Raw genomic sequence first — 13,423 nt, forward strand, 5'->3', positions numbered from 1 at the left:
GCGGTACCAGTATTTCTCAGTGTGACTGGTCTTTATGACGTAGAGTATAGGATCGTGGTGGCTTGTCGTAATGGATGTATATACACATTGAAAAGGTCAGTGTATCACAATTAAATTTTTATAAATCAAATAGATGTACAGAATTTATCTGGTTAATGTCAAATTAAGCTTGTCTCAAAATCAAAATTAAATTTTCAGAGGTACAACTGACCCGACAAAGAACTGTATTGAGTTGAATTCTCAGCCTGTAGGTCTGGAGAGAATCAACAAAACAATTTATGTCGGAACGATGGATGAATCTCTTCACTGCTACACATCTAAGGTAAAAGCACTATATACTGTTGGAAATTGTTATATTCAGCTCAGTGAGATTGAGAGAAAAACTTCAAGATAGCTGAGAATTCAAGATATTTAGGTTAAAATACTTTTAAAAAGAATAAGCTAAGGGGTTAGGACTTCAAAATCAAGCTTACAAAAAAAAAAACTTAAAGAGATATTCAAGGTTTTGAGATATATTTGAAAATACATTGTATAAACTGCAACAATGAAATTGTTTATCTCTTCTTAGAACGACCCTTTTAAAATTCTATATTTAGGGTAAGAAGTTGTGGACGGTAAAGTTACCGGGGAGTATGACGACTATGGAGGTGATAGACTACAAGAGTAAGGGCTTTAAGGCGGTGATAGTGGCCCTCAATAACTGTCAGGTCCACATCTACAAGGAGAAGTACCTCGTCAATGTCATCAAGACGGACGACGTCGTCACCGGGCTCAAGTTTGGACAGTTTGGGCGGGAGGAGGGAACTCTCATAATGACCCTGAAAGGTTGGTAGCTATTGAGTATGGAAGCTGTGTTTGTAATACTGTAGATTCCTAAATATATGTGTGGAATTAATTATCGCGTATTTTCACAAGAAGCACCAGACGCAAAATAAAATTACTCGCCTTTATCTTTATGGTGCTGAAATCTATGTAAAATCTCTTGATCAACTGATCATTTGGGAATTATTTTTCTCACGATTTCCCATTGAAGAGCCCATTCACGATAATAACTTTTCACGAAAAATAAGGAATCTACAGTAGCAAGTGCAATAAATTGGGCAAAAAGCTACTTGACATTCAAGTTTTCATGGCAATAACAGAAAAATTTCACATTGAAAAAAAATAATTCAACATGCTTTTTATCAAAATTAATTTAGAGTAAATCAAATTATTAAAAATGCCCTTAAATGTTAGACTCAATTATGAAAATGTAACTAACCTAGTCTAAATTGGGCTATAGATTGAAGTTAAAATGTACAGGTTTTTGATGATATCAAGTAATAAATACAACTGCATGATCCTTAAAGTACACCATTTAACGTTACTTTTATATTAATAGAATATAGAATTTTTCTTTAAATTGGGCTTCATGCTAGCTTTGTTGAATGTTAACTCTCCTTGAAAGACTTTGAATTTTTTTTTTTTTTCTGTTAGTAAAATTATATCATGATTTTCTTGTGCAAGACTCTGTTCCTTTTCCTCTATAGGTGGAGGACTGATGATTAAGATCCTGAAGAGAAATGCCACGTTTGAGGAGAAGGATTTGTCTGGGGGTCCCCCCGCCGCTCAGAACTCTCGCCTCAACGTCCCAAAGAAAACCAAGCTGTTTGTGGACCAGACCATGAGGGAAAGAGAGAGCGCAGTCAGTATGTATCACTCAGAAAAAAAGGCTATTATATTTCACAAGTTTATTCCTTATGACAAGACTTTATGGTACCAACATTTTTGACCTCATGACCTTGGAGTTTGATCTACTGTTATAAAACTTAAGCCTTGACTACAACTTAACAACAGTTAGTGCTAACATTTTCATTTCATCATAGCAAGACCTTTATTTGAGTACATTTATGACCTCTTGATATTGACCTTAGACGTATTTAAAAAAAATGGGAACTTTCTTTGGGTACCAGTATTTTTGACCCCATATTCCTGGAGTTTGACATACTTTTCATAAAGCTGACATATAGGGCATAAGTGTTACAAAAACCCTTCAAAGTTTTGCTTCCTGTCATCAGTGAAGATACTTCACATTTTTTGCCAAGTGTTTCACATGTGCAAAAGATATTGAGATTGCAAGTAACAGAAAGTCTTCTTGCACTAAAAACACATTAAGCCTCTTTCCTCTGCAATAAAATGACCAATTTTACAAATACTCTAGATGTACTTTTTTCCATGGGGTCATAATTTTGTCGAATCTCATTTTCTGTTTAATCCGCGGTTGAAAATTACACGGATTTCTCAGACTGTCACTATGTTCCTTGCATTTATATTAAGTAAGCTTGGACAAATTTCCACGAAAAATTTGTGACCGCGTACAAAGCGTAAATTAATACCAAGTGGAAAAAAGAGCTTCTACAGTAATACCAGTATGTATTGAAAACGGGGAAAAAAACTTTTTGTTGTATTATCTCTCACTAAATTGATTTTATCATCCTCAAAGATTTTGCCTTGATCTTCCTTGGCCTCAAATTTAAAGCATTTGTTTATTTAGGATTACATGTTGGAATACAATAAGGGGGTCAGAAGGGCTTGAAAACTTAGCTACTATATGTTTGTGCCTCCTTAAAAATGATGATCTTTTTTAGCTCACCTGAGCCGAAGGCTCAAGTGAGCTTTTCTGATCACATTTTGTCCGGTGTCCGTCTGTCCGTCTGTCTGTCCGTCTGTCCGTCTGTCTGTCTGTCTGTAAACTTTTCACATTTTCGACTTCTTCTCAAGAACCACTGGGCCAATTTCAACCAAACTTGCCACAAAGCATCCTTGGGTGAAGGGGATTCAAGTTTGTTCAAATGAAGGGCCACGCCCTCATTCAAGGGGAGATAATTGGCAATTAATGAAAATTTGGTGGCATGTTTTAAAAATCTTCTTCTCAAGAACTGCTGGGCCAGGAATAATGAAACTTATGGGGAATCATCCTCAGGTAGTGTAGATTCAAGTTTGTTCAAATCATGACCCCCAGGGGTAGGGCGGGGCCAAAATGGCCGACCAAAGTTTTGCATAGAAATATATAGGAAAATTCTTTAAAAATCTTCTTCTCAAGAATGACCAAGCCATAATTCATCATATTTATATGGAAGCATCCTCAGGTAGTGTAGATTCAAGTTTGTTCAAATCATGACCCCCAGGGGTAGGGCGGGGCCAAAATGGCCGACCAAAGTTTTGCATAGAAATATATAGGAAAATTCTTTAAAAATCTTCTTCTCAAGAATGACCAAGCCATAATTCATCATATTTATATGGAAGCATCCTCAGGTAGTGTAGATTCAAGTTTGTTCAAATCATGACCCCTGGAGGTAGGGCGGGGCCAAAATGGCCGACCAAAGTTTTACATAGAAATATATAGGAAATTCTTTAAAAATCTTCTTCTCAAGAATGACAAAGCCATAATTCATCATATTTATATGGAAGCATCCTCAGGTAGTGTAGATTCAAGTTTGTTCAAATCATGACCCCCGGGGGTAGGGCGGGGCCAAAATGGCCGACCAAAGTTTTGCATAGAAATATATAGGAAAATTCTTTAAAAATCTTCTTCTCAAGAATGACAAAGCCATAATTCATCATATTTATATGGAAGCATCCTCAGGTAGTGTAGATTCAAGTTTGTACAAATCATGAACTCCGGGGGTAGGGCGGGGCCAAAATGGCCGACCAAAGTTTTACATAGAAATATATAGGAAAATTCTTTAAAAATCTTCTTCTCAATAATGACCAAGCCATAATTCATCATATTTATATGGAAGCATTCTCAGGTAGTGTAGATTCAAGTTTGTTCAAATCATGACCCCTGGGGGTAGGGCGGGGCCAAAATGGCCGACCAAAGTTTTACATACAAATATATAGGAAAATTCTTTAAAAATCTTCTACTCAAGAATAACCAAGCCATAATTCAACATATTTATATGGAAGCATCTTCAGGTAGTGTAGATTCAAGTTTGTTCAAATCATGACCCCTGGGGGTAGGGCGGGGCCAACATGGCCGACCAAAGTTTTGCATAGAAATATATAGGAAAATTCTTGAAAAATCTTCTTCTCAAGAATGACAAAGCCATAATTCATAATATTTATATGGAAACATGCTCAGGTAGTGTAGATTCAAGTTTGTTCAAATCATGACCCCCAGGGGTAGGGCGGGTCCAAAATAGCCGACCAAAGTTTTACATAGAAATATATCGGAAATTTTTTTAAAAATCTTCTTCTCAAGAATGACAAAGCCATAATTCATCATATTTATATGGAAGCATCCTCAGGTAGTGTAGTTTCAAGTTTGTTCAAATCATGACCCCCGGGGGTAGGGCGGGGCCAAAATGGCCGACCAAAGTTTTACATAGAAATATATAAGAAAATTCTTTAAAAATCACCTTCACAAAGATAGAAAATCCATGGTTGTTCATGGAACTACTTTTGGATTTTACCTTTTCAATAATAAACCAATTTATTCTTTTACTAGCCACAGTGCTCAGGTGAGCGGTGTGGCCCATGGGCCTCTTGTTTTTTTTAAGCTTGATAAGAAATTTTTGGTAGTTCATAGTCCCCATAAACTGTAATAGCTTCCTATGGGCCTGGGAAGTAACTGTGAGATAAAATTCCTTGGTCCACCATAAAACATATTCTGTTGTTTCTTATATGTACAGAAATGTAAACATATAGTATTTTTTATTCGTATCAATTTTTTTACAATTTAAAGTTTTTCTCTAATGTCAACATTGTCGATTATACAATGTGCACAAACATAAACACACAATTCATGTATGTCTTAAAATTTTTCATGGTCTATTTGAAAGTTTAGCCTCACTGTAAAATTTTATGTCCATAGGAATGATCAAACTGTTTCTAAGTTTTTCACTGCAGAAATTTAATTTTTTTCACTTGACCTCTGTTATATTCAGTAACAAACAGATTGTCATATGTGTCTGTACATAGTCCTATCGGATTATTAAGTCCACAGTCTATGTAACGGAGGAACTGTCCATCCTGGTCTATGATGTGGACACAGTCATTGTTATAATCAGCTGTAAGGATGTGACTCTGACTGTCTGTGGTGATTCCTAGTGGATAGAATGGTCTGTTCTTTGGAGCAGGAGTATGTCCGGTGTACCTGAATCTCAGTTTCCCGGCCTGATTGACCACCACTACAGCATTAGCTCCACTATCAGACACACAGATATCCAGGTTCCTGTTCTCAGTTATGTAATCAGAATCAGATGAATAGAGAGATTTACGTTTATCATCAAACTGAATAGTTTGTTTCTCTGTGGAGCCAGAGTAACGGACAACTTTTGTTTGTTTTTTATCATCACTGTACATGATAACCAAGAGGTCTCCAGAGGAGGTACTACAGACACCGTCAGGTATCCAGTTCTGTAGTCTGATCACCTCCTCTATTTTCTCATTCTTCACAATTTTCACAGTTCTATCACTGTACTCAATATAAACTAGATCTCCACTGTTTGTCACTGCTATGTTATATGGTATCTTCCCTGACTTGGTTGTGATTGACTTGAGTAGTGATGCCTGATTGATTCTGTAGAGTTTCATGGTGCTGTCATATCCACTTGTCCAGATTTCTTCATCACTCAGACAGGCCACATTGGTAAGGTCTCCATACCCAGTTTTTATGGTGGTTACAGTCTCTGGTTCATCAATCAGCTGTTTGACTGGAGGAGAGGATCCAGCTTCTGGTGATTTCTGTGTTGTCTTCATGCTGTAACCATGTTTTTGTGATGTAAGGGAGCTCTGTGATAAAGTTCCAAACAGTTTGGCAAGTTCTTCTCCTTGAATCCTGCCTTGTGTGAATTTTGGCAAACATGGCACAATTTTTTCTGGGAGATTGTTATATCTTCTTATTTGAACAGATGCAAATTTAAAAATGTCTGAAATTTCGTTGGAGTCTATAGCAATATTAAATGAATGGATTTCATCCTTGATATCAGACATTGTTTTGTTTATTTTATCCAGATGTTTCCATAGAGTTTGTAGCTGTGTGTTTTTCATCTCATCAACTTCAGCTTTAAGTTTCTTGACAAGTTTGTCAATTTCTCTGTGCCAGTCCTCTCCATGTTTTGTTATGGCTGTTGAGAGATCTCCATATTCCTTTTCTAACTGACTCATTCTGTTTTGTACATCAGAGGCAATGTCCTGGTAGGTTGGATAAATCGTCCCATTTAATTCAGCCAGTTCCTTTGTGATCTTTTCTTTTTTCTTATCTAAAACTTGTAAAATTTTCAATAATTTATGACCTAGATGTTGATCAGAAGCAAGGCAGGTGGCACACACAGGAACGTCACATAGCTTACAGTACATTTCACATTGTTCTTTATCATGAGATATGCATACAGGGTAGAGGGGGGTAGTTTTTCTCAGAGTAAATTTAACAATTTCATGTTTTTTGGATTCATCAGATATCATGTGTTTTCCTACGCAAGCTGTACACAGGTTGATAAGACATGTATCACAATGCATCTGTACCACAGCGGTCTCACACAGGTCACATCGCATCACGTCCTGTGCACTGGTACGGGGGTCCATGATTTAAGTAAACCTAGCATGAAAAAAGGCACTTGTTAAAACATTCTGAGATCACTTCAATAAAATAAACAAGGCCAAAAAAAATTACCACTCATCAATAATTTCTCAATTCTCAGACACCGCCACATCAGGTCAAAAACTGGCTGCATGGATCATTGAAAAGGGAAATAACTCAAATTTCTATTTTTTAGACATTTTTATAAGTAAACAGTATATTTCTTGCTAATTTATTTTATAAAATGCCTTCACTTTAAAATAAATGTTTGGCAGAACATTTTTAAAACTTGTATACATATTTATTTAATGAAAGAGAACAAAAGATAAGGTCATGTTGATATGATGATATCATCAATGTCGCCGGGCGCGTGGCAGTACAGTTTTCAGAACATCTTAGAGTCACGAAGTAAGAAATTGGCACTTACATCGCGGGTTCAAATCCCACTGTGGGACATGGAGACCGGTCCTTTGGATGAGACAGTATAAACCAAGGTCCCTTGTTGCAAAAAAGATCCATCAATGCTCAATGGCCCTAAGTGCCAAGCATGCATTGGACAAAATTCGTAGCTCTCCAATCTCCATCGGCAAGTGGTGGCTCTCCATAAGAGTGAAAATTTCTTGAGCAGGGCATTAAACAACATTCCATCGTCGGAACCCACAGGTTTTCTCTCCGTTACACTGCATTTAAACGCAGTGTAACGGAGAGAAAACCCGTGGGTTCCGACAATGACAACATTCAATCAATCATCCAATCTTATTGTGTGAATCTCTGACAGTAAGAAAAAAGTGCAAAACCTACAACAAAAAAAGTTGCCAAACAAATTTGATAATCTCCATAAAAGAAACCAAATCAGGTTTTAGTGTTTTTTATTCTGAAAAGTAAATGTAACTTCTCTTTTTATATTATTACATGTATACAAATTCTACAGCCTTTGTTCTAGCCACAGTGAAGGCAGTCACATGATATGCTCCATAGCACTCTTCACATCATCTCAAAGATTTTCCAAGGTCCTACCCAGCATTTTTTTTCTCGAATTATATTTTCATAATAAGAATAATCCATGCATTCCAAAGTACTGAATCGCAAGTACTAGACAAGTCATATTTTTTTAAGCTTTAAATAATCCTTCTTTATTGGTATAGAGTCTTTAATTAGAACTCACATAAATATAATTTGTAGACTAGTACATAAAGTTACAATGTACAATCAGTATAATGTAAGAGCAAATTTAGTCCATGTTGTTTATAAAAAAAGATATCTTATTGTTATAAGCAAAAATTATCAAATGAATTCATCCATAAATGTTACCTGCAGGGTCTGTCTTGTCGGCCAAATATTTGTACGATCTCTGTATGCCAGGTAATCACATGACCCACATACGTGTTACCCACAAAATTTAATGGCGTCTGTCTTGTTGGCCAAATACCTGTACAATCTCTGTATGGGGATCACATGACCCACTTACTTGTGTTATATTTTACTTCCTGGTCTATGTGTACTGAAGATTTAAATTTATTTAGCACTCCTGATGAAGGCTGATTTCCTACGTGGCTGAATTCTTATTCATTGTTACTACTACTGTAGTATTAAGATAACTTTTTTTAAATACATATATTTCCATGCCATGGAATCGATGGATTCAGGGTGTATATTGTTTTTTTTCCTGTCCATCTGTTTGTCTGTCTGTTGTCAGTGTTAGGCTTTGCCATAACTTTTGAACCTTGAAAGAAAGAGACTTCATATTACTTAATTTATTTTGAACTCATTCTAGATTTTTAGGTTCTGTCGGTCAAAATGTCATAAAGCATTTAAAAACAGCTAGAGAAATCCACGAAAGGCCAAGTGGACAAAGGCTTTCAGAAAGGCTGCAGGGAAAGAGCTGGCTGTGGATCCATCGCTGGAATTCGAAAAACGCAGACATGTCCCCGTCAAATACAACAGAGAACTGTGGCAGACAACGTGTAAGCATGGCTGTTCAGTTGATATGAATATGTTTTGTTGATAATACAGATTAAAAAGTCATTCAATGTTTGAAATAAAATTCTTAACAATTACCTATAAGCTGTGTTTTGACTAAATTTTACAAGACAGTGTGTTTGATCTCAAGCTAATTAACATGTACATGTGAATAAAAATGATGTTACTGACTTCCCTCATATTAAATATTCCGAGGACATTTACAATTCATTTTAATGTACATTATTAGAGGAGATATACTATTGATGTGAAAACAATGAAATGAAATGTTCAATTTGAATTTTGTGGATATTTTCACTAATGTTTACAGATAGTATATGAGGTAATCAACTGAATCATAGTTTTGTGCTAAGCATTTTTTCCCCCAAAATTGTGTCCTTTGTCATTCTTTTTCTTGACTTAGATAATGTTGTTGGGTTTTCAGTCAAAGCAATGAAGAGAATAGAGGAGATTCGAGTAAAAAGACAAAACCAATTCATTCTAAACAGGTAGGTAACTGAAGAAATAAGGACCTTAGACAAATATATAATGCAATTAAGTCAATCACATTGACAATAAAATTTCTTTTTCAGATTAAATAAGGGCAAAGAACTAAGGAAAGAAGCAGACGTGAAGGAGGTTGAAACAAACATACACTTAATCAGAGCACCAGCAGGTTTGTTTTCTTTCCTTTACATATATTACAATGTAAAATCTTTAAAACTTGGTGAAAACTTTACGTGATGCTTTTATTAGAATCAAAAAGGTGTCTTCAACGTTATGTATTAATTTAAAAGAATTGAAATGATTACAAATTCAGACAATTGCTTTGAGAACAAAGCTGGTTTTTTATCATAGATACAAATTTTTGGGTCTTAAGCACAGCAAATTGCATTTGGTGTGTATGATACAGAATCTGTCAATTTGTCTACATATATGTGTCACAATCAAACATAAAAAAGCACCTCCTACTTCTACATATGTGTGCAGTGTCTACACTTAATATATTAATAATTATATTTTATGGACAACATAGAATTCAGTCAAATTAGACTTCAAAGGAATCTTAATGGACAAGGTAGATGATATTTGACTTTCTTCTAGAATGAAATTGATCCTAATACAGGTATATTTGAAATCTCAGCTCAGCCAGTGTCTAAAATTCTCAGCTTAGCCAGTACACAAATACAGGAGATACAGACAGCTATTTGATGGACTTTGATGTTCCAGATTTTAATTTTCCAACTGAAAATGACATTATAAACAAAGTGAGAGAGGTGTGCAGCAATTATCAGCAATGAGGATTTAGGATGAAATTTTGAAAGATTAAAAAAACTAAAAAATATACTTAAACAAGTTTGCATAAGAGTGGAAATAGGGGGGGGGGTATTGAATTTAACTGAATTGAGGCCATTTAAACAAAAAGAGACGGGGAAAGTAACAGGTGTTGAAGATTTTTCTGTAACTGACAATTTTATCTTTTGTTTGGATCGAAACAACGAGTAGATTCCTGTGTGGAATAAGTTTTAAAAATGATTGAGAAAACTTTATATTTTACATTCCTATGGAAATACCAGGTATTTCTGCAAAGTTCATAATTGGAAAAAAATCAGCATTTACTTTTTTGATAAGTTGAATTAAATTTATTTTTAGACTTTGGAGAAAAACACTGCTATCTTGTCACAACATAATCTTATTGATATCAAACCATAAGAATTTTAAAACAAAGCTCATTGATTTCTTATTTCTACAGCTCGAGCCAAGAAACTTGAGAAGAAGATGGTACAGGTGATACAGGAAGCAGATGATGAAGACATGGAAGAAGTTTAGGGATCCAAGGAAGGGGGATCTAACAGGAGTGGGGAGATCATTACTGTACACTGACATTCTATAGAATGACAAACTGTTATGTGACCTTGATTGTTTTATTCTTCATCAAAAATGGAGAAGTTTTCCTTTTTGTACTTATAACTGATGAAAGAACATTTTATAAATCATTGGAATTGATGGTTTAAAACAGACAAAAAGATGTTGTCTGTTACCCTTTTAAAGGTAGCAATATTTAATAAATTGAAAAGGATGTTTCAGAAGTTATTTTCATTTGATTTTTAATGGTATCAAATAACAAAAATTAAGTATTAGTTGTTGGGACAAAGTGGTGACAAGTGCAAAGCATGTGTCAGTCAGTCTCCTCCCCTTGTCCAATTAAATCAGGACACCAAAATAAATAAATATTAAATAACTTGCTTGTATCATGACGAAATCGTCTTATGACAGCCCTTGTAGCATGATGTTTTATGAGACCAGTAAAAAATAGTTATTCCTTGGTGACCATGTCTCTCCTTCCTGTCAGTGTTTTCTAATACCCACATTTGTGATGTTGCATTCCAGTTTATAAATTTTGAATCCGATACTTACAAGATTTAGGCTAATTTTTTTTTTCATATTTCAAAAAGTTCATAATATCTTGGACTCTGGAAGAAAATGAAACTATATTTTTGAAGAAATTAATGGAGAGGATTATGACATAGATTTGGACACAGACCCAAGGAATCCTATGAATTCAAAAGCTGGCAGCTTGAACAAAGGTGACCTGTTGGTTTCTGTATTTTGTCCATTTTGTCCTAATCATTTCAAATTAAACATTTTCAGCTTTTTCTTTTGAATTGCTGAACAAATGTCAAGCAAATTTGGCATAAAGTATAGCATGAGTTGGTAAAGGGGTCCCAAAATTTGTGCAATTTATGTTTTCTGCACCCTGGGGCCTCAAAAATGAAGTTAAACCATCACATCACATTAGTGTTTTGTTTAAAATTTTCTTCTTTATTTCAGAACAATCAGCAGTCAATTCGTTTGCATGATTGTTATAAGCATTGTACACTTTACCAAAATTATGGTATTCATGTCCCTATATATATGTACTAGTGTTAAGCAGGTAAATTAGATGCATGATTATGATAAGCAAGTTGCATACGTTTAACAAAACTTACCACTTTTTTGAACTCACCTAGGCCGAAGGCTCAAGTGAGCTTTTCTGATCACATTTTGTCGGTTGTCCATCCGTCTGTAAACTTTTCACATTTTCGACTTCATCTCAAGAACCACTGCGCCAATTTTAACCAAACTTGGTACAAAACATTCTTTGGGGAAGATCAGTTTAAATTGTAAAAATAAAAGGCCAAGTCCCCCTACAAGGGAAGAAAAAAAAGCCAAAATAAGATGGGGTCATTAAAAAATCTTCTTCTCAAGAACCACTGGACCAGGAAAGCTGAAACTTATATGGAAGCATCCTTCGGTAGTGTAGTTTTTAAATTGTTAAAATCATGACCCCCAAGGGTAAGGCGGAGCCAAAATGGGGAATCCAATTTTTATACCGAAATATATATGAAAAAATTCTTCTAAAACCACTACACCAGGAAAGCTGTAACTTATGTGAAATTCTTTGAAATATTTTCTTTTTCTATACATGTATATAGCAGATTTATTCAAAAATTTATGAGTACAGGGTCAGGTTTCAAACTTTAGGCTGGGGCTCTAAATGATTATAAGCAGTGAAAAATGCACATTTTTTTTTTACAAAACATCTTGATACTCTCTCCCCTGTATATTTAACAGATACACCAAGAACATGATTATGATGAGTAAGGGTATCTCTTCAAAGCTGTGAATTTTGTGGCTTTGGTGTCAAGGCTTCTGGCATTAAAGAAGAGTTTTAATGATCATACAGTAAAACTGTTCACATTCTAAGGAAATCTTCTCCTTGTATTAAACTAAATGCATGTTTATGGTAAGCTAATGTGCCTCTTCCACAATAGAGAGAACTAGGAAGACTTGTGTGAGAGGGAATAGCAATCGGTATTCTTATAGTCCTTGTGATTGTGACAAATAGGGACAGGTACTAACAAGTAAGTAGATGTACCTTAACATCTGTTACTGAGTAAAACAGATTAATTTTTATTGGATTCCTGATCATCTGTTTTCTCTTTTTTTTTGGGGGGGGGGGACCTTACATATTCTGGTAGAGCTGTGTCATATATTCTTTTCTACCTCTGTGGATCCTTTACAATGTTCTTTCATAATCAGGTAACCGTTTTATCCCATGGGCCTCTTGTTCAAAATTATAAGGCCAATTCTAAATATCCCTGACTCAAACCTACTTTTGGGAAAGGGGTTTGATAATTTGACTGCGCATGTATTGTTGAGGTTTTCTGTCAAATTTTTGTTTGAAACAAAATACTATTGAATATAAAGACATTCGGCTATGAAAACAAAGTGAACCAAACCCCAGGCTTTACAGAATAAGATTTTCGGAGATTTATTTAATTTTCCTTTCCTATTTGAAAAACTTTCAGGTAATCCATACAAATACTTTTTCCCAGGTTGATCCATCGTCTCAAGCCACGGTCCGGAGTCCGCTTATATAGCTCTCTCCTACTCCAGAATGGGAGAGGAGCGTGCATGTTGGCCGTGGTTTGCGACGATGAGGTTGATCAACCTCCCACTTTTAAAAACCATACTCCATCCGGTATCTTATTGACTTTTTTACTTTTATGTTTGTGTACAACGTACGTTATAATAACTCTTTTCCCCTTCAATCCCCTTTGAAAAATCCTTCACACACCCCATCCCCCTTTTTGAAAAAAAATATACATCCTCGCCTGATCCCTAACTAAAAAGTGTGTAAACATTTTCGCGTTGTTCCATTTTGTTTAATATTAACGCAAAATGTAGCTACGGACTAAAATGCAATAAACTAAAATTATTGGTGTGTGAATCACACAGACTTGCACGTAGGCATATTTTTCATGAAGCACTAGCGTGACAAGTCTGTGTGATTCACACACCAATAACTCAAACAAAATTTTTAAAAACATTCCTTAAATACATATTGTATCGTTATTA

The 13,423-nt window shown here is 35.2% G+C and overlaps 2 protein-coding genes across 2 annotated transcripts; one reads left to right on the top strand and one right to left on the bottom strand.

Moving 5' to 3' along the window:
* Window positions 1–6: 6 nt before the first annotated feature.
* LOC134261035 (Bardet-Biedl syndrome 1 protein homolog) lies at window positions 7–10,611 on the top strand. The gene is made up of 8 exons (XM_062743521.1): window positions 7–95; window positions 199–322; window positions 597–825; window positions 1,530–1,688; window positions 8,337–8,526; window positions 8,967–9,030; window positions 9,115–9,197; window positions 10,275–10,611. Exons 2-5 carry the CDS (start codon window positions 290–292, stop codon window positions 8,342–8,344), a joined length of 429 nt encoding a protein of 142 aa, XP_062599505.1. The 5' UTR covers window positions 7–95; window positions 199–289; the 3' UTR covers window positions 8,345–8,526; window positions 8,967–9,030; window positions 9,115–9,197; window positions 10,275–10,611.
* On the bottom strand, window positions 4,744–7,994 carry LOC134261034 (uncharacterized). The gene is made up of 2 exons (XM_062743520.1): window positions 7,874–7,994; window positions 4,744–6,580 (listed from the first exon to the last, which is right to left on the bottom strand). The coding sequence occupies exon 2, from the start codon at window positions 6,565–6,567 to the stop codon at window positions 4,882–4,884; it is 1,686 nt and encodes a 561-aa protein (XP_062599504.1). The 5' UTR covers window positions 6,568–6,580; window positions 7,874–7,994; the 3' UTR covers window positions 4,744–4,881.
* Window positions 10,612–13,423: the final 2,812 nt, after the last annotated feature.

This window comes from Saccostrea cucullata, unplaced genomic scaffold (assembly GCF_032062105.1).
Source record: "Saccostrea cucullata isolate Sc308-1 unplaced genomic scaffold, CSIRO_AGI_Scuc_v1 ctg11991, whole genome shotgun sequence".
NCBI classification, from domain to species: Eukaryota; Metazoa; Mollusca; class Bivalvia; order Ostreida; family Ostreidae; genus Saccostrea; species Saccostrea cuccullata.